General features: G+C 48.7%; 1 protein-coding gene across 1 annotated transcript in view; it reads right to left on the reverse strand.

Annotated features, from left to right (window-relative positions):
• Positions 1–21556, reverse strand: part of LOC132395186 (trichohyalin-like) — a 252206-nt gene that overhangs the window by 111413 nt on the left and 119237 nt on the right. Inside the window, 8 exon segments of the mRNA XM_059971479.1 lie at positions 1004–1240; positions 9173–9384; positions 9756–9813; positions 13023–13207; positions 13579–13636; positions 18737–18921; positions 19293–19350; positions 21050–21234. Of these exon segments, the coding sequence (XP_059827462.1) occupies positions 1004–1240; positions 9173–9384; positions 9756–9813; positions 13023–13207; positions 13579–13636; positions 18737–18921; positions 19293–19350; positions 21050–21234 (1178 nt within the window).

Here is a 21556-nt window from a genome sequence, read left to right on the forward strand (position 1 = left end):
ACACAGGGAGTGGTGGGTGTCTGGAACGGGGTTCGTTTTTACACAGAGAGTGATGGGTGTGTGGAATGAGGTTTGTTTTTACACAGAGATTGATGGGTGTGTGGAACGGGGGTTTGTTTTTACACAGGGAGTGGTGGGTGTGTGGAACGGGGTTTGTTTTTACACAGGGAGTGTTGGGTGTGTGGAACGGGGTTCCTTTTTACACAAGGAGTGGTGGTTGTGTGGAACGGGGTTTGTTTTTACACAAAGAGTGGAGGGTGTGTGGAACCGACTTCATTTTTACACAGAACGTGGTGGGTGTGTGGAACGTGGTTAGTTTATACACAGAGAGTGGTGGGTGTGTGAAACGGGGTTTGTGTGTGTCTATGGAGTGTGTCTATCTGTCTGTCTGTGTATAGAGTGTTTGTGTGTGTGTGTGTGTGTCTCTGTGTATAGATTCTGTGTGTGTGGCTGTGTGTGTCTCTGTGTGTGAGTGGCTGTCTGTGTCTGTGTATAGAGTGAGTGTCTGTGTGTGTGTCTCTGTGTGTGCATGTGTGTGTGAGTGTGTGTGTGTGAATGTGTGAGTGTCTCTGTGTCTGTGTATAGTGTGTGTGCGTGTGTGTGTGTGTGTGTGTGTGTGCTCGTGTCTGAGTATAGAGTGTGAGTGTGTGTATAGTTTGTGTGTGTGTGGCTGTGTCTGCGTATAGAGTTTGTGTGTTTGTGTGTGGTGCTGTGTCTGTGTATAGAGTGTGTGTCACTGTGTGTGTATACAGTCTGTGGATCTTACACAGTGGGGGCACACACAGTTCCGTGGCTCTCTGCACAGTGTTCAGCCTGTATGCAACACACCAGGTACCATGGTGACTGTGCTCAGTGTGTGGTGTGTATGGACTATGTACAGCAGATGAGGGGTGTGTACAGGGTATTTAACAGTGTTAAGTCTGTATACACACTGTGCTATATGCGTGTGCCATGTACAGCAGTGTGTATACACTGTGTGATGGTGTGTACAGTGTATCTGCACACTGAGGAGTTTGCGGGGGTCCCTCACCTCTCTTTCTCCTCCCGGTGAGCTGCCTCCTCCTGGAGGGTGACCAGCCGATCCTGGGCCTCCTGGAGCTCCCGTTGGATCCCCTCCAGCCGCGTCTCCATCTCCTGATTGGTCACTTTGAGCCGTTGGTTCTCGGTGCTGGTCTCCTCCTGTTGACTGCGCAGGGACTCGATCTCTGCCTGGAACTGGAGGGGGAGGGAACACACAGAGCTTCAATCTATGAACAACAATGATCCTTTGGAGGATAATTTCATATCAAGTTCAAAGTTCACCGTTCAAGATAAATGTATTATCAAAGTCCATACGTGTTACCATATATATCCTTGAGATTCAATTTTTTGTGGGCATTCACAGTCAATATAAAGTATATGTCTTGTTATAATTTGTATTTTTATGTATTGCACTGACAGACAACAACAGACCTCATGAAATATGTCAGTGATAATGAACCTGATCGACTGCACCCCAGAAAGAACCGAGAGTTCAACCTCAGACACACACAGCAGTCACGGGATCAGCTCACCCATCTCCCCCCACCGTGAACATCCGATATTACCTGCTGAACAACAGCATCAGCTTTTGCACGCTCCGTGTCCTGCGATAGATTACTCTCCCTGGAATGAGAACAGAAGAGAGACGAAGGATTAAAGCGGACTTGATAAAGGGGAACAACTTGATAAGAGGTATAGATCACGTGGACGCCAGAGACATGACCCCAGGAAGGCACAAACTAATATCAGGGGCAAGATTCAAAGACATTTGCAGTAAAGTATAGAGGTGATGTCAGAGGTATTTTTGTTATACAAGGAGGAGTCGGTGTGTGGAACGTCGTTTGTTTTTACACAGAGACTGATGGGTGTGTGGAACGGGGATTGTTTTTACTCAGAGAGTGGTGAGTGTGTGGAACGGGGTTCGTTTTTAGACAGAGAGTGATGGGTGTGTGGAATGAGGTTTGTTTTTACACAGAGAGTGATGGGTGTGTGGAACGGGGTTTGTTTTTACACAGGGAGTGGTGGTTGTGTGGAACGGAGTTTGTTTTTACACAGGGAGTGGTGGTTGTGTGGAACGGGGTTTGTTTTTACACAGGGAGTGGTGTGTGTGTGGAACGGGGTTTGTTTTTACACAGGGAGTGGTGGTTGTGTGGAACGGGGTTTGTGTTTGCACAGTGAGTGTTGGTGTGTGGAACGGGGTTTGTTTTTACACAGAGACTGATGGGTGTGTGGAACGGGGATTGTTTTTACTCAGAGAGTGGTGGGTGTGTGGAACGGGGTTTGTTTTTACACAGGGAGTGGAGGGTGTGTGGAAAGGGGTTTGTTTTTACACAGAGAGTGGTGGGTGTGTGGAACGGGGTTGTTTTTACACAGGGAGTGGAGGGTGTGTGGAACGGGGTTTGTTTTTACACAGAGAGTGGTGGGTGTGTGGAACGGGGTTTGTTTTTACACAGAGAGTGGTGGGTGTGTGGAACGGGGTTTGTTTTTACACAGGGAGTGGAGGGTGTGTGGAACGGGGTTTGTTTTTACACAGAGAGTGGTGGGTGTGTGGAACGGGGTTTGTTTTTACACAGGGAGTGGAGGGTGTGTGGAACGGGGTTTGTTTTTACACAGGGAGTGGAGGGTGTGTGGAACGGGGTTTGTTTTTACACAGAGAGTGGTGTGTGTGTGGAACGGGGTTTGTTTTTACACTGGGAGTGGTGGGTGTGTGGAACGGGGTTTGTTTTTACACAGGGAGTGGTGGTTGTGTGGAACGGGGTTTGTGTTTGCACAGTGAGTGTTGGTGTGTGGAACGGGGTTTGTTTTTACACAGGGAGTGGTGGGTGTGTGGAACGGGGTTTGTTTTTACACAGAGAGTGGTGGGTGTGTGGAACGGGGTTTGTTTTTATACAGAGAGTGGTGGGTGTGTGGAACGGGGTTTGTTTTTACACAGAGAGTGGTGGGTGTGTGGAACGGGGTTTGTTTTTACACAGGGAGTGGTGGTTGTGTGGAACGGGGTTTGTGTTTGCACAGTGAGTGTTGGTGTGTGGAACGGGGTTTGTTTTTACACAGGGAGTGGTGGGTGTGTGGAACGGGGTTTGTTTTTACAAAGAGAGTGGTGGGTGTGTGGAACGGGGTTTGTTTTTACACAGAGAGTGGTGGGTGTGTGGAACGGGGTTTGTTTTTACACAGGGAGTGGTGGGTGTGTGGAACGGGGTTTGTTTTTACACAGAGAGTGGTGGGTGTGTGGAACGGGGTTTGTGTTTACACAGTGAGTGGTGGGTATGTGGAACGGGGTTTGTTTTTACACAGGGAGTGGTGGTTGTGTGGAACGGGGTTTGTTTTTACACAGAGAGTGGTGTGTGTGTGGAACGGGGTTTGTTTTTACACAGGGAGTGGTGGTGTGTGGAACGGGGTTTGTTTTTACACAGGGAGTGGTGGGTGTGTGGAACGGGGTTTGTTTTTACACAGGGAGTGGTGGTTGTGTGGAACGGGGTTTGTTTTTACACAGAGAGTGGTGGGTGTGTGGAACGGGGTTCATTTTTACACAAGGAGTGGTGGTAGTGTGGAACGGCGTTGGTTTTTACACAAGGAGTGGTGGGTGTGTGGAACGGGGTTTGTTTTTACACAAGGAGTGGTGGGTATGTGGAACGGGGTTCATTTTTACACAGAGAGTGATGGGTGTGTGGAACGGGGTTTGTTTTTACACAGAGAGTGGTGGGTGTGTGGAACGGGGTTTGTTTTTACACAGTGAGTGGTGGTTGTGTGGAACGGGGTTCATTTTTACACAGAGAGTGATGGGTGTGTGGAATGAGGTTTGTTTTTACACAGAGAGTGGTGGGTGTGTGGAACGGGGTTTGTTTTTACACAGGGAGTGGTGGTTGTGTGGAACGGGGTTTGTTTTTACACAGAGAGTGGTGGGTGTGTGGAACGGGGTTTGTTTTTACACAGGGAGTGGTGGGTGTGTGGAACGGGGTTTGTCTTTACACAGGGAGTGGTGGTTGTGTGGAACGGGGTTTGTTTTTACACAGAGAGTGGTGGGTGTGTGGAACGGGGTTTGTTTTTACACAGGGAGTGGTGGTTGTGTGGAACGGGGTTTGTTTTTACACAGGGAGTGGTGGGTGTGTGGAACGGGGTTTGTTTTTACACGGGAGTGGTGGGTGTGTGGAACGGGGTTTGTTTTTACACAGAGAGTGGTGGGTGTGTGGAACGGGGTTTGATTTTACACAGAGAGTGGTGGGTGTGTGGAACGGGGTTCATTTTTACACAGAGAGTGATGGGTGTGTGGAATGAGGTTTGTTTTTACACAGGGAGTGGTGGTTGTGTGGAACGGGGTTTGTTTTTACACAGAGAGTGGTGGGTGTGTGGAACGGGGTTTGTTTTTACACAGGGAGTGGTGGGTGTGTGGAACGTGGTTAGTTTATACACAGAGAGTGGTGGGTGTGTGAAACGGGGTTTGTGTGTGTCTATGGAGTGTGTCTATCTGTCTGTCTGTGTATAGAGTGTTTGTGTGTGTGTGTGTGTGTCTCTGTGTATAGATTCTGTGTGTGTGGCTGTGTGTGTCTCTGTGTGTGAGTGGCTGTCTGTGTCTGTGTATAGAGTGAGTGTCTGTGTGTGTGTCTCTGTGTGTGCATGTGTGTGTGAGTGTGTGTGTGTGAATGTGTGAGTGTCTCTGTGTCTGTGTATAGTGTGTGTGTGCGTGTGTGTGTGTGTGTGTGTGTGTGCTCGTGTCTGAGTATAGAGTGTGAGTGTGTGTATAGATTGTGTGTGTGTGGCTGTGTCTGCGTATAGAGTTTGTGTGTTTGTGTGTGGTGCTGTGTCTGTGTATAGAGTGTGTGTCACTGTGTGTGTATACAGTCTGTGGATCTTACACAGTGGGGGCACACACAGTTCCGTGGCTCTCTGCACAGTGTTCAGCCTGTATGCAACACACCAGGTACCATGGTGACTGTGCTCAGTGTGTGGTGTGTATGGACTATGTACAGCAGATGAGGGGTGTGTACAGGGTATTTAACAGTGTTAAGTCTGTATACACACTGTGCTATATGCGTGTGCCATGTACAGCAGTGTGTATACACTGTGTGATGGTGTGTACAGTGTATCTGCACACTGAGGAGTTTGCGGGGGTCCCTCACCTCTCTTTCTCCTCCCGTTGAGCTGCCTCCTCCTGGAGGGTGACCAGCCGATCCTGGGCCTCCTGGAGCTCCCGTTGGATCCCCTCCAGCCGCGTCTCCATCTCCTGATTGGTCACTTTGAGCCGTTGGTTCTCGGTGCTGGTCTCCTCCTGTTGACTGCGCAGGGACTCGATCTCTGCCTGGAACTGGAGGGGGAGGGAACACACAGAGCTTCAATCTATGAACAACAATGATCCTTTGGAGGATAATTTCATATCAAGTTCAAAGTTCACCGTTCAAGATAAATGTATTATCAAAGTCCATACGTGTTACCATATATATCCTTGAGATTCAATTTTTTGTGGGCATTCACAGTCAATATAAAGTATATGTCTTGTTATAATTTGTATTTTTATGTATTGCACTGTCAGACAACAACAGACCTCATGAAATATGTCAGTGATAATGAACCTGATCGACTGCACCCCAGAAAGAACCGAGAGTTCAACCTCAGACACACACAGCAGTCACGGGATCAGCTCACCCATCTCCCCCCACCGTGAACATCCGATATTACCTGCTGAACAACAGCATCAGCTTTTGCACGCTCCGTGTCCTGCGATAGATTACTCTCCCTGGAATGAGAACAGAAGAGAGACGAAGGATTAAAGCGGACTTGATAAAGGGGAACAACTTGATGAGAGGTATAGATCACGTGGACGCCAGAGACATGACCCCAGGAAGGCACAAACTAATATCAGGGGCAAGATTCAAAGACATTTGCAGGAAAGTATAGAGGTGATGTCAGAGGTATTTTTGTTATACAAGGAGGAGTCGGTGTGTGAAACGTCGTTTGTTTTTACGCAGAGACTGATGGGTGTGTGGAACGGGGATTGTTTTTACTCAGAGAGTGGTGAGTGTGTGGAACGGGGTTCGTTTTTACACAGAGAGTGATGGGTGTGTGGAATGAGGTTTGTTTTTACACAGAGAGTGATGGGTGTGTGGAACGGGGTTTGTTTTTACACAGGGAGTGGTGGTTGTGTGGAACGGAGTTTGTTTTTACACAGGGAGTGGTGGTTGTGTGGAACGGGGTTTGTTTTTACACAGGGAGTGGTGTGTGTGTGGAACGGGGTTTGTTTTTACACAGGGAGTGGTGGTTGTGTGGAAAGGGGTTTGTGTTTGCACAGTGAGTGTTGGTGTGTGGAACGGGGTTTGTTTTTACACAGAGACTGATGGGTGTGTGGAACGGGGATTGTTTTTACTCAGAGAGTGGTGGGTGTGTGGAACGGGGTTTGTTTTTACACAGGGAGTGGAGGGTGTGTGGAAAGGGGTTTGTTTTTACACAGAGAGTGGTGGGTGTGTGGAACGGGGTTGTTTTTACACAGGGAGTGGAGGGTGTGTGGAACGGGGTTTGTTTTTACACAGAGAGTGGTGGGTGTGTGGAACGGGGTTTGTTTTTACACAGAGAGTGGTGGGTGTGTGGAACGGGGTTTGTTTTTACACAGGGAGTGGAGGGTGTGTGGAACGGGGTTTGTTTTTACACAGAGAGTGGTGGGTGTGTGGAACGGGGTTTGTTTTTACACAGGGAGTGGAGGGTGTGTGGAACGGGGCTTGTTTTTATACAGAGAGTGATGGGTGTGTGGAACGGGGTTTGTTTTTACACAGGGAGTGGAGGGTGTGTGGAACGGGGTTTGTTTTTACACAGAGAGTGGTGTGTGTGTGGAACGGGGTTTGTTTTTACACTGGGAGTGGTGGGTGTGTGGAACGGGGTTTGTTTTTACACCGGGAGTGGTGGTTGTGTGGAACGGGGTTTGTGTTTGCACAGTGAGTGTTGGTGTGTGGAACGGGGTTTGTTTTTACACAGGGAGTGGTGGGTGTGTGGAACGGGGTTTGTTTTTACACAGAGAGTGGTGGGTGTGTGGAACGGGGTTTGTTTTTATACAGAGAGTGGTGGGTGTGTGGAACGGGGTTTGTTTTTACACAGAGAGTGGTGGGTGTGTGGAACGGGGTTTGATTTTACACAGGGAGTGGTGGGTGTGTGGAACGGGGTTTGTTTTTACACAGGGAGTGGTGGGTGTGTGGAACGGGGTTTGTTTTTACACAGAGAGTGGTGGGTGTGTGGAACGGGGTTTGTGTTTACACAGTGAGTGGTGGGTGTGTGGAACGGGGTTTGTTTTTACACAGGGAGTGGTGGTTGTGTGGAACGGGGTTTGTTTTTACACAGAGAGTGGTGTGTGTGTGGAACGGGGTTTGTTTTTACACAGGGAGTGGTGGTGTGTGGAACGGGGTTTGTTTTTACACAGGGAGTGGTGGGTGTGTGGAACGGGGTTTGTTTTTACACAGGGAGTGGTGGTTGTGTGGAACGGGGTTTGTTTTTACACAGAGAGTGGTGGGTGTGTGGAACGGGGTTCATTTTTACACAAGGAGTGGTGGTAGTGTGGAACGGCGTTGGTTTTTACACAAGGAGTGGTGGGTGTGTGGAACGGGGTTTGTTTTTACACAAGGAGTGGTGGGTATGTGGAACGGGGTTCATTTTTACACAGAGAGTGATGGGTGTGTGGAACGGGGTTTGTTTTTACACAGAGAGTGGTGGGTGTGTGGAACGGGGTTTGTTTTTACACAGTGAGTGGTGGTTGTGTGGAACGGGGTTCATTTTTACACAGAGAGTGGTGGGTGTGTGGAACGGGGTTTGTTTTTACACAGGGAGTGGTGGTTGTGTGGAACGGGGTTTGTTTTTACACAGAGAGTGGTGGGTGTGTGGAACGGGGTTTGTTTTTACACAGGGAGTGGTGGGTGTGTGGAACGGGGTTTGTCTTTACACAGGGAGTGGTGGTTGTGTGGAACGGGGTTTGTTTTTACACAGAGAGTGGTGGGTGTGTGGAACGGGGTTTGTTTTTACACAGAGAGTGGTGGGTGTGTGGAATGAGGTTTGTTTTTACACAGGGAGTGGTGGGTGTGTGGAACGGGATTTGTTTTTACACAGGGAGTGGTGGTTGTGTGGAACGGGGTTTGTTTTTACACAGGGAGTGGTGGGTGTGTGGAACGGGGTTTGTTTTTACACGGGAGTGGTGGGTGTGTGGAACGGGGTTTGTTTTTACACAGAGAGTGGTGGGTGTGTGGAACGGGGTTTGATTTTACACAGAGAGTGGTGGGTGTGTGGAACGGGGTTCATTTTTACACAGAGAGTGATGGGTGTGTGGAATGAGGTTTGTTTTTACACAGAGAGTGGTGGGTGTGTGGAACGGGGTTTGTTTTTACACAGGGAGTGGTGGTTGTGTGGAACGGGGTTTGTTTTTACACAGAGAGTGGTGGGTGTGTGGAACAGGGTTTGTTTTTACACAGGGAGTGGTGGGTGTGTGGAACGTGGTTAGTTTATACACAGAGAGTGGTGGGTGTGTGAAACGGGGTTTGTGTGTGTCTATGGAGTGTGTCTATCTGTCTGTCTGTGTATAGAGTGTTTGTGTGTGTGTGTGTGTGTCTCTGTGTATAGATTCTGTGTGTGTGGCTGTGTGTGTCTCTGTGTGTGAGTGGCTGTCTGTGTCTGTGTATAGAGTGAGTGTCTGTGTGTGTGTCTCTGTGTGTGCATGTGTGTGTGAGTGTGTGTGTGTGAATGTGTGAGTGTCTCTGTGTCTGTGTATAGTGTGTGTGTGCGTGTGTGTGTGTGTGTGTGTGTGCTCGTGTCTGAGTATAGAGTGTGAGTGTGTGTATAGATTGTGTGTGTGTGGCTGTGTCTGCGTATAGAGTTTGTGTGTTTGTGTGTGGTGCTGTGTCTGTGTATAGAGTGTGTGTCACTGTGTGTGTATACAGTCTGTGGATCTTACACAGTGGGGGCACACACAGTTCCGTGATTCTCTGCACAGTGTTCAGCCTGTATGCAACACACCAGGTACCATGGTGACTGTGCTCAGTGTGTGGTGTGTATGGACTATGTACAGCAGATGAGGGGTGTGTACAGGGTATTTAACAGTGTTAAGTCTGTATACACACTGTGCTATATGCGTGTGCCATGTACAGCAGTGTGTATACACTGTGTGATGGTGTGTACAGTGTATCTGCACACTGAGGAGTTTGCGGGGGTCCCTCACCTCTCTTTCTCCTCCCGGTGAGCTGCCTCCTCCTGGAGGGTGACCAGCCGATCCTGGGCCTCCTGGAGCTCCCGTTGGATCCCCTCCAGCCGCGTCTCCATCTCCTGATTGGTCACTTTGAGCCGTTGGTTCTCGGTGCTGGTCTCCTCCTGTTGACTGCGCAGGGACTCGATCTCTGCCTGGAACTGGAGGGGGAGGGAACACACAGAGCTTCAATCTATGAACAACAATGATCCTTTGGAGGATAATTTCATATCAAGTTCAAAGTTCACCGTTCAAGATAAATGTATTATCAAAGTCCATACGTGTTACCATATATATCCTTGAGATTCAATTTTTTGTGGGCATTCACAGTCAATATAAAGTATATGTCTTGTTATAATTTGTATTTTTATGTATTGCACTGACAGACAACAACAGACCTCATGAAATATGTCAGTGATAATGAACCTGATCGACTGCACCCCAGAAAGAACCGAGAGTTCAACCTCAGACACACACAGCAGTCACGGGATCAGCTCACCCATCTCCCCCCACCGTGAACATCCGATATTACCTGCTGAACAACAGCATCAGCTTTTGCACGCTCCGTGTCCTGCGATAGATTACTCTCCCTGGAATGAGAACAGAAGAGAGACGAAGGATTAAAGCGGACTTGATAAAGGGGAACAACTTGATGAGAGGTATAGATCACGTGGACGCCAGAGACATGACCCCAGGAAGGCACAAACTAATATCAGGGGCAAGATTCAAAGACATTTGCAGTAAAGTATAGAGGTGATGTCAGAGGTATTTTTGTTATACAAGGAGGAGTCGGTGTGTGGAACGTCGTTTGTTTTTACACAGAGACTGATGGGTGTGTGGAAAGGGGTTGTTTTTACACAGGGAGTGGAGGGTGTGTGGAAAGGGGTTTGTTTTTACACAGAGAGTGGTGGGTGTGTGGAAAGGGGTTGTTTTTACACAGGGAGTGGAGGGTGTGTGGAACGGGGTTTGTTTTTACACAGAGAGTGGTGGGTGTGTGGAACGGGGTTTGTTTTTACACAGGGAGTGGAGGGTGTGTGTAACGGGGTTTGTTTTTACACAGAGAGTGGTGGGTGTGTGGAACGGGGTTTGTTTTTACACAGGGAGTGGAGGGTGTGTGGAACGGGGTTTGTTTTTATACAGAGAGTGATGGGTGTGTGGAACGGGGTTTGTTTTTACACAGGGAGTGGAGGGTGTGTGGAACGGGGTTTGTTTTTACACAGTGAGTGGTGTGTGTGTGGAACGGGGTTTGTTTTTACACTGGGAGTGGTGGGTGTGTGGAACGGGGTTTGTTTTTACACAGGGAGTGGTGGTTGTGTGGAACGGGGTTTGTGTTTGCACAGTGAGTGTTGGTGTGTGGAACGGGGTTTGTTTTTACACAGGGAGTGGTGGGTGTGTGGAACGGGGTTTGTTTTTACACAGAGAGTGGTGGGTGTGTGGAACGGGGTTTGTTTTTATACAGAGAGTGGTGGGTGTGTGGAACGGGGTTTGATTTTACACAGGGAGTGGTGGGTGTGTGGAACGGGGTTTGTTTTTACACAGAGAGTGGTGGGTGTGTGGAATGAGGTTTGTTTTTACACAGAGAGTGGTGGGTGTGTGGAACGGGGTTTGTTTTTACACAGAGAGTGGTGGGTGTGTGGAACAGGGTTTGTTTTTACACAGGGAGTGGTGGTTGTGTAGAACGGGGTTTGTGTTTGCACAGTGAGTGTTGGTGTGTGGAACAGGGTTTGTTTTTACACAGGGAGTGGTGGGTGTGTGGAACGGGGTTTGTTTTTACAAAGAGAGTGGTGGGTGTGTGGAACGGGGTTTGTTTTTACACAGAGAGTGGTGGGTGTGTGGAACGGGGTTTGATTTTACACAGGGAGTGGTGGGTGTGTGGAACGGGGTTTGTTTTTACACAGGGAGTGGTGGGTGTGTGGAACGGGGTTTGTTTTTACACAGAGAGTGGTGGGTGTGTGGAACGGGGTTTGTGTTTACACAGTGAGTGGTGGGTGTGTGGAACGGGGTTTGTTTTTACACAGGGAGTGGTGGTTGTGTGGAACGGGGTTTGTTTTTACACAGAGAGTGGTGTGTGTGTGGAACGGGGTTTGTTTTTACACAGGGAGTGGTGGTGTGTGGAACGGGGTTTGTTTTTACACAGGGAGTGGTGGGTGTGTGGAACGGGGTTTGTTTTTACACAGGGAGTGGTGGTTGTGTGGAACGGGGTTTGTTTTTACACAGAGAGTGGTGGGTGTGTGGAACGGGGTTCATTTTTACACAAGGAGTGGTGGTAGTGTGGAACGGCGTTGGTTTTTACACAAGGAGTGGTGGGTGTGTGGAACGGGGTTTGTTTTTACACAAGGAGTGGTGGGTATGTGGAACGGGGTTCATTTTTACACAGAGAGTGATGGGTGTGTGGAACGGGGTTTGTTTTTACACAGAGAGTGGTGGGTGTGTGGAACGGGGTTTGTTTTTACACAGTGAGTGGTGGTTGTGTGGAACGGGGTTCATTTTTACACAGAGAGTGATGGGTGTGTGGAATGAGGTTTGTTTTTACACAGAGAGTGGTGGGTGTGTGGAACGGGGTTTGTTTTTACACAGAGAGTGGTGGGTGTGTGGAACGGGGTTTGTTTTTACACAGAGAGTGGTGGGTGTGTGGAATGAGGTTTGTTTTTACACAGGGAGTGGTGGGTGTGTGGAACGGGGTTTGTTTTTACACAGGGAGTGGTGGTTGTGTGGAACGGGGTTTGTTTTTACACAGGGAGTGGTGGGTGTGTGGAACGGGGTTTGTTTTTACACGGGAGTGGTGGGTGTGTGGAACGGGGTTTGTTTTTACACAGAGAGTGGTGGGTGTGTGGAACGGGGTTTGATTTTACACAGAGAGTGGTGGGTGTGTGGAACGGGGTTCATTTTTACACAGAGAGTGATGGGTGTGTGGAATGAGGTTTGTTTTTACACAGAGAGTGGTGGGTGTGTGGAACGGGGTTTGTTTTTACACAGGGAGTGGTGGTTGTGTGGAACGGGGTTTGTTTTTACACAGAGAGTGGTGGGTGTGTGGAACGGGGTTTGTTTTTACACAGGGAGTGGTGGGTGTGTGGAACGTGGTTAGTTTATACACAGAGAGTGGTGGGTGTGTGAAACGGGGTTTGTGTGTGTCTATGGAGTGTGTCTATCTGTCTGTCTGTGTATAGAGTGTTTGTGTGTGTGTGTGTGTGTCTCTGTGTATAGATTCTGTGTGTGTGGCTGTGTGTGTCTCTGTGTGTGAGTGGCTGTCTGTGTCTGTGTATAGAGTGAGTGTCTGTGTGTGTGTCTCTGTGTGTGCATGTGTGTGTGAGTGTGTGTGTGTGAATGTGTGAGTGTCTCTGTGTCTGTGTATAGTGTGTGTGTGCGTGTGTGTGTGTGTGTGTGTGTGCTCGTGTCTGAGTATAGAGTGTGAGTGTGTGTATAGATTGTGTGTGTGTGGCTGTGTCTGCGTATAGAGTTTGTGTGTTTGTGTGTGGTGCTGTGTCTGTGTATAGAGTGTGTGTCACTGTGTGTGTATACAGTCTGTGGATCTTACACAGTGGGGGCACACACAGTTCCGTGATTCTCTGCACAGTGTTCAGCCTGTATGCAACACACCAGGTACCATGGTGACTGTGCTCAGTGTGTGGTGTGTATGGACTATGTACAGCAGATGAGGGGTGTGTACAGGGTATTTAACAGTGTTAAGTCTGTATACACACTGTGCTATATGCGTGTGCCATGTACAGCAGTGTGTATACACTGTGTGATGGTGTGTACAGTGTATCTGCACACTGAGGAGTTTGCGGGGGTCCCTCACCTCTCTTTCTCCTCCCGGTGAGCTGCCTCCTCCTGGAGGGTGACCAGCCGATCCTGGGCCTCCTGGAGCTCCCGTTGGATCCCCTCCAGCCGCGTCTCCATCTCCTGATTGGTCACTTTGAGCCGTTGGTTCTCGGTGCTGGTCTCCTCCTGTTGACTGCGCAGGGACTCGATCTCTGCCTGGAACTGGAGGGGGAGGGAACACACAGAGCTTCAATCTATGAACAACAATGATCCTTTGGAGGATAATTTCATATCAAGTTCAAAGTTCACCGTTCAAGATAAATGTATTATCAAAGTCCATACGTGTTACCATATATATCCTTGAGATTCAATTTTTTGTGGGCATTCACAGTCAATATAAAGTATATGTCTTGTTATAATTTGTATTTTTATGTATTGCACTGACAGACAACAACAGACCTCATGAAATATGTCAGTGATAATGAACCTGATCGACTGCACCCCAGAAAGAACCGAGAGTTCAACCTCAGACACACACAGCAGTCACGGGATCAGCTCACCCATCTCCCCCCACCGTGAACATCCGATATTACCTGCTGAACAACAGCATCAGCTTTTGCACGCTCCGTGTCCTGCGATAGATTACTCTCCCTGGAATGAGAACAGAAGAGAGACGAAGGATTAAAGCGGACTTGATAAAGGGGAACAACTTGATGAGAGGTATAGATCACGTGGACGCCAGAGACATGACCCCAGGAAGGCACAAACTAATATCAGGGGCAAGATTCAAAGACATTTGCAGTAAAGTATAGAGGTGATGTCAGAGGTATTTTTGTTATACAAGGAGGAGTCGGTGTGTGGAACGTCGTTTGTTTTTACACAGAGACTGATGGGTGTGTGGAACGGGGTTTGTTTTTACACAGGGAGTGGAGGGTGTGTGGAAAGGGGTTTGTTTTTACACAGAGAGTGGTGGGTGTGTGGAAAGGGGTTGTTTTTACACAGGGAGTGGAGGGTGTGTGGAACGGGGTTTGTTTTTACACAGAGAGTGGTGGGTGTGTGGAACGGGGTTTGTTTTTACACAGAGAGTGGTGGGTGTGTGGAACGGGGTTTGTTTTTACACAGGGAGTGGAGGGTGTGTGGAACGGGGTTTGTTTTTACACAGAGAGTGGTGGGTGTGTGGAACGGGGTTTGTTTTTACACAGGGAGTGGAGGGTGTGTGGAACGGGGTTTGTTTTTATACAGAGAGTGATGGGTGTGTGGAACGGGGTTTGTTTTTACACAGGGAGTGGAGGGTGTGTGGAACGGGGTTTGTTTTTACACAGAGAGTGGTGTGTGTGTGGAACGGGGTTTGTTTTTACACTGGGAGTGGTGGGTGTGTGGAACGGGGTTTGTTTTTACACAGGGAGTGGTGGTTGTGTGGAACGGGGTTTGTGTTTGCACAGTGAGTGTTGGTGTGTGGAACGGGGTTTGTTTTTACACAGGGAGTGGTGGGTGTGTGGAACGGGGTTTGTTTTTACACAGAGAGTGGTGGGTGTGTGGAACGGGGTTTGTTTTTATACAGAGAGTGGTGGGTGTGTGGAACGGGGTTTGATTTTACACAGGGAGTGGTGGGTGTGTGGAACGGGGTTTGTTTTTACACAGAGAGTGGTGGGTGTGTGGAATGAGGTTTGTTTTTACACAGAGAGTGGTGGGTGTGTGGAACGGGGTTTGTGTTTGCACAGTGAGTGTTGGTGTGTGGAACGGGGTTTGTTTTTACACAGGGAGTGGTGGGTGTGTGGAACGGAGTTTGTTTTTACAAAGAGAGTGGTGGGTGTGTGGAACGGGGTTTGTTTTTACACAGAGAGTGGTGGGTGTGTGGAACGGGGTTTGATTTTACACAGGGAGTGGTGGGTGTGTGGAACGGGGTTTGTTTTTAAACAGGGAGTGGTGGGTGTGTGGAACGGGGTTTGTTTTTACACAGAGAGTGGTGGGTGTGTGGAACGGGGTTTGTTTTTACACAGTGAGTGGTGGGTGTTTGGAACGGGGTTTGTTTTTACACAGGGAGTGGTGGTTGTGTGGAACAGGGTTTGCTTTTACACAGAGAGTGGTGTGTGTGTGGAACGGGGTTTGTTTTTACACAGGGAGTGGTGGTGTGTGGAACGGGGTTTGTTTTTACACAGGGAGTGGTGGGTGTGTGGAACGGGGTTTGTTTTTACACAGGGAGTGGTGGCTGTGTGGAACGGGGTTTGTTTTTACACAGAGAGTGGTGGGTGTGTGGAACGGGGTTCATTTTTACACAAGGAGTGGTGGTAGTGTGGAAAGGCGTTTGTTTTTACACAAGGAGTGGTGGGTGTGTGGAACGGGGTTTGTTTTTACACAAGGAGTGGTGGGTATGTGGAACGGGGTTCATTTTTACACAGAGAGTGATGGGTGTGTGGAACGGGGTTTGTTTTTACACAGAGAGTGGTGGGTGTGTGGAACGGGGTTTGTTTTTACACAGTGAGTGGTGGTTGTGTGGAACGGGGTTCCTTTTTACACAGAGAGTGATGGGTGTGTGGAATGAGGTTTGTTTTTACACAGAGAGTGGTGGGTGTGTGGAACGGGGTTTGTTTTTACACAGGGAGTGGTGGTTGTGTGGAACGGGGTTTGTTTTTACACAGAGAGTGGTGGGTGTGTGGAACGGAGTTTGTTTTTACACAGGGAGTGGTGGGTGTGTGGAACGGGGTTTGTCTTTACACAGGGAGTGGTGGTTGTTTGGAACGGGGTTTGTTTTTACACAGAGAGTGGTGGGTGTGTGGAACGGGGTTTGTTTTTACACAGAGAGTGGTGGGTGTGTGGAATGAGGTTTGTTTTTACACAGGGAGAGGTGGGTGTGTGGAACGGGGTTTGTTTTTACACAGGGAGTGGTGGTTGTGTGGAACGGGGTTTGTTTTTACACAGGGAGTGGTGGGTGTGTGGAACGGGGTTTGTTTTTACACGGGAGTGGTGGGTGTGTGGAACGGGGTTTGTTTTTACACAGAGTGGTGGGTGTGTGGAACGGGGTTTGATTTTACACAGAGAGTGGTGGGTGTGTGGAACGGGGTTCATTTTTACACAGAGAGTGATGGGTGTGTGGAATGAGGTTTGTTTTTACACAGAGAGTGGTGGGTGTGTGGAACGGGGTTTGTTTTTACACAGGGAGTGGTGGTTGTGTGGAGCGGGGTTTGTTTTTACACAGAGAGTGGTGGGTGTGTGGAACGGGGTTTGTTTTTACACAGGGAGTGGTGGGTGTGTGGAACGGGGTTTGTTTTTACACAGGGAGTGGTGGTTGTGTGGAACGGGGTTTGTTTTTACACAGAGAGTGGTGGGTGTGTGGAACGGGGTTTGTTTTTACACAGAGAGTGGTGGGTGTATGGAATGAGGTTTGTTTTTACACAGGGAGTGGTGGGTGTGTGGAACGGGGTTTGTTTTTACACAGGGAGTGGTGGTTGTGTGGAACGGGGTTTGTTTTTACACAGGGAGTGGTGGGTGTGTGGAACGGGTTTTGTTTTTACACAGGGAGTGGTGGTTGTGTGGAACGGGGTTTGTGTTTGCACAGTGAGTGTTGGTGTGTGGAATGGGGTTTGTTTTTACACAGGGAGTGGTGGGTGTGTGGAACGGGGTTTGTTTTTACACAGAGAGTGGTGGGTGTGTGGAACGGGGTTTGTTTTTACACAGGGAGTGGTGGGTGTGTGGAACGGGGTTTGTTTTTACTCAGAGAGTGGTGGGTCTCTGGAACGGGGTTTGTTTTTACACAGTGAGTGGTGGGTGTGTGGAACGGGGTTTGTTTTTACACAGGGAGTGGTGGGTGTGTGGAACGGGGTTTGTTTTTACACAGGGAGTGGTGGGTGTGTGGAACGGGGTTCGTTTTTACACAGAGAGTGGTGGGTGTGTGGAACGGGGTTTGTTTTTACACAGAGAGTGGTGGGTGTGTGGAACGGGGTTTGTTTTTACACAGGGAGTGGTGGGTGTGTGGGACGGGGTTTGTTTTTACACAGGGAGTGGTGGGTGTGTGGAACGGGGTTTGTTTTTACACAGAGAGTGGTGGTTGTGTGGAACGGGGTTTGTTTTTACACAAGGAGTGTTGGTGTGTGGAACGGGGTTTGATTTTATACAGAGAGTGATGGGTGTGTGGAACGGGGTTTGTTTTTACACAGGGAGTGGAGGGTGTGTGGAACGGGGTTTGTTTTTACACAGGGAGTGGTGGTTGTGTGGAACGGGGTTCATTTTTACACAGAGAGTGGTGGGTGTGTGGAACGGGGTTTGTTTTTACACAGAGAGTGGTGGGTGTGTGGAACGGGGTTTGTTTTTACACAAGGAGTGGTGGGTGTGTGGAACGGGGTTTGTTTTTACACAAGGAGTGGTGGGTGTGTGGAACGGGGTTTGTTTTTACACAGGGAGTGTTGGGTGTGTGGAACGGGGTTTGATTTTACACTGGGAGTGGTGGGTGTGTGGAACGGGGTTTGTTTTTACACAAGGAGTGGTGGGTGTGTGGAACGGGGTTTGTTTTTACACAGGGAGTGGTGGTTGTGTGGAACGGGGTTTGTTTTTACTCAGAGAGTGGTGGGTGTGTGGAACGGGGTTTGTTTTTACACAGAGAGTGGTGGGTGTGTGGAACGGGGTTTGTTTTTACACAGGGAGTGGTGGTTGTGTGGAACGGGGTTTGTTTTTACACAGGGAGTGGTGGGTGTGTGGAACGGGGTTTGTTTTTACACGGGAGTGGTGGGTGTGTGGAACGGGGTTTGTTTTTACACAGAGAGTGGTGGGTGTGTGGAACGGGGTTTGATTTTACACAGAGAGTGGTGGGTGTGTGGAACGGGGTTTGTTTTTACACAGGGAGTGGTGGTTGTGTGGAACGGGGTTTGTTTTTACACAGAGAGTGGTGGGTGTGTGGAACGCGGTTTGTTTTTACACAAAGAGTGGAGGGTTTGTGGAAAGGACTTCATTTTTACACAGAAAGTGGTGGGTGTGTGGAACCGGGTTAGTTTATACACAGAGAGTGGTGGGTGTGTGAAACGGGGTTTGTGTGTGTGTGTGTGTCTGTCTGTCTGTCTGTCTGTGTCTGCGTATAGACTGTGTGTGTGTGTGTGTGAGTTGTGTGTGTGTGGCTGTGTCTGTGTATTGAATGTGTGTCAGTGTGTGTGTTTGCATGTCTGTGTGTCTATGGAGTGTGTGTGTGTCTATCTGTCTGTCTGTGTATAGAATGTTTGTGTGTGTGTGTGTGTGTGTCTCTGTGTATAGTTTCTGTGTGTGTGTCTCTGTGTGTGCATGTGTGTGTGAGTGTGTGTGTGTGTATGTGTGAGTGTCTCTCTGTGTCTGTGTATAGTGTGTGTGTGCGCGTGTGTGTGTGTGTGTGTGCTCATGTCTGAGTATAGAGTGTGAGTGTGTGTGTGGCTGTGTCTGCGTATAGAGTTTGTATGTTTGTGTGTGGTGCTGTGTCTGTGTATAGAGTGTGTGTCACTGTGTGTGTATACAGTCTGTGGATCTTACACAGTGGGGGCACACACAGTTCCGTGGCTCTCTGCACAGTGTTCAGCCTGTATGCAACACACCAGGTACCATGGTGGCTGTGCTCAGTGTGTGGTGTGTATGGACTATGTACAGCAGATGAGGGGTGTGTACAGGGTATTTAACAGTGTTAAGTCTGTATACACACTGTGCTATATGCGTGTGCCATGTACAGCAGTGTGTATACACTGTGTGATGGTGTGTACAGTGTATCTGCACACTGAGGAGTTTGCGGGGGTCCCTCACCTCTCTTTCTTCTCCCGGTGAGCTGCCTCCTCCTGGAGGGTGACCAGCCGATCCTGGGCCTCCTGGAGCTCCCGTTGGATCCCCTCCAGCCGCGTCTCCATCTCCTGATTGGTCACTTTGAGCCGCTGGTTCTCGGTGCTGGTCTCCTCCTGTTGACCGCGCAGGGACTCGATCTCTGCCTGGAACTGGAGGGGGAGGGAACACACAGAGCTTCAATCTATGAACAACAATGATCCTTTGGAGGATAATTTCATATCAAGTTCAAAGTTCACCGTTCAAGATAAATGTATTATCAAAGTCCATACGTGTTACCATATATATCCTTGAGATTCAATTTTTTGTGGGCATTCACAATCAATATAAAGTATATGTCTTGTTATAATTTGTATTTTTATGTATTGCACTGACAGACAACAACAAACCTCATGAAATATGTCAGTGATAATGAACCTGATCGACTGCACCCCAGAAAGAACCGAGAGTTCAACCTCAGACACACACAGCAGTCACGGGATCAGCTCACCCATCTCCCCCCACCGTGAACATCCGATATTACCTGCTGAACAACAGCATCAGCTTTTGCACGCTCCGTGTCCGGCGATAGATTACTCTCCCTGGAATGAGAACAGAAGAGAGACGAAGGATAAAAGCGGACTTGATAAAGGGGAACAACTTGATGAGAGGTATAGATCACGTGGACGCCAGAGACATGACCCCGGGAAGGCACGAACTAATATCAGGGGCAAGATTCAATGACATTTGCAGTAACGTATAGAGGTGATGTCAGAGGTATTTTTGTTATACAGGGAGGAGTGGGTGTGTGGAACATCATTTGTTTTTACACAGGGAGTTGTGGGTGTGTGCAACGGGGTTTGTTTTTACACAGAGAGTGGTGGATGTGTGGAACGGGGTTTGTTTTTACACAGGGAGTGGTGGGTGTGTGGAACGGGGTTCATTTTTACACAGAATGAGGTGGGTGTGCGGAACGAGTTTCATTTTTACACAGAGAGTGATGGGTGTGTGGAATGAGGTTTGTTTTTATACAGGGAGTGGTGGTTGTGTGGAACGGGGTTTGTTTTTACACAGGGAGTGGTGGTTGTGTGGAACGGGGTTTGTTTTTACACAGAGAGTGGTGGGTGTGTGGAATGAGGTTTGTTTTTACACAGGGAGTGGTGGGTGTGTGGAATGAGGTTTGTTTTTACACAGAGAGAGGTGGGTGTGTGGAATGAGGTTTGTTTTTACACAGAGAGTGGTGGGTGTGTGGAATCAGGTTTGTTTTTACACAGGGAGAGGTGGGTGTGTGGAATGAGGTTTGTTTTTACACAGGGAGTGGTGGGTGTGTGGAACGGGGTTTGTTTTTACACAGAGAGTGGTGGGTGTGTGGAACGGGGTTTGTTTTTACACAGAGAGTGATGGGTGTGTGGAATGGGGTTTGTTTTTACACAGAGAGTGGAGGGTGTGTGAAACGGGGTTTGTTTTTACACAGTGAGTTGTGGGTGTGTGGAACGAGGTTTGTTTTTACACAGGGAGTGGAGGGTGTGTGGAACGGGGTTAGTTTTTACACAGAGAGTGGTGGGTGTGTGAAACGGGGTTTGTGTGTGTGTGTATGTGTGTGTGTGTGTCTGTCTGTCTGTCTGTGTCTGCGTATAGACTGTGTGTGTGTGTGTGTGTGTGTGGGTTGTGTGTGTGTGGCTGTGTCTGTGTATTGAATGTGTGTCAGTGTGTGTGTTTGCATGTCTGTGTGTCTATGGAGTGTGTGTGTGTCTATCTGTCTGTCTGTGTATAGAGTGTTTGTGTGTGAGTGTGTGTCTCTGTGTATCGATTCTGTGTGTGTGGCTGTGTGTGTCTCTGTGTGTGAGTGTCTCTCTGTGTCTGTGTATAGTGTGTGTGTGCGTGTGTGTGTGTGTGCTCGTGTCTGAGTATAGAGTGTGAGTGTGTGTATAGATTGTGTGGCTGTGTCTGCGTATAGAGGTTGTGTGTTTGTGTGTGGTGCTGTGTCTGTGTATAGAGTGTGTGTCACTGTGTGTGTATACAGTCTGTGGATCTTACACAGTGAGGGCACACACAGTTCCGTGGCTCTCTGCACAGTGTTCAGCCTGTATGCAACACACCAGGTACCATGGTGACTGTGCTCAGTTTGTGGTGTGTATGGACTATGTACAGCAGATGAGGGGTGCGTACAGGGTATTTAACAGTGTTATGTCAGTATACACACTGTCCTATATGCGTGTGCCATGTACAGCAGTGTGTATACACTGTGTGATGGTGTGTACAGTGTATCTGCACACTGAGGAGTTTGCGGGGGTCCCTCACCTCTCTTTCTCCTCCCGGTGAGCTGCCTCCTCCTGGAGGGTGACCAGCCGATCCTTGGCCTCCTGGAGCTCCCGTTGGATCCCCTCCAGCCGCGTCTCCATCTCCTGATTGGTCACTTTGAGCCGTTGGTTCTCGGTGCTGGTCTCCTCCTGTTGACCGCGCAGGGACTCGATCTCTGCCTGGAACTGGAGGGGAAGGGAACACACAGAGCTTCAATCTATGAACAACAATGATCCTTTGGAGGATAATTTCATATCAAGTTCAAAGTTCACAGTTCAAGATAAATGTATTATCAAAGTCCATACGTGTTACCATATATATCCTTGAGATTCAATTTTTTGTGGGCATTCACAATCAATATAAAGTATATGTCTTATTATAATTTGTATTTTTATGTATTGCACTGACAGACAACAACAAACCTCATGAAATATGTCAGTGATAATGAACCTGATCGACTGCACCCCAGACAGAACCGAGAGTTCAACCTCAGACACACAGAGCAGT

Source organism: Hypanus sabinus, chromosome 6, assembly GCF_030144855.1.
Source record: "Hypanus sabinus isolate sHypSab1 chromosome 6, sHypSab1.hap1, whole genome shotgun sequence".
In the NCBI taxonomy this organism is placed as follows: domain Eukaryota; kingdom Metazoa; phylum Chordata; class Chondrichthyes; order Myliobatiformes; family Dasyatidae; genus Hypanus; species Hypanus sabinus.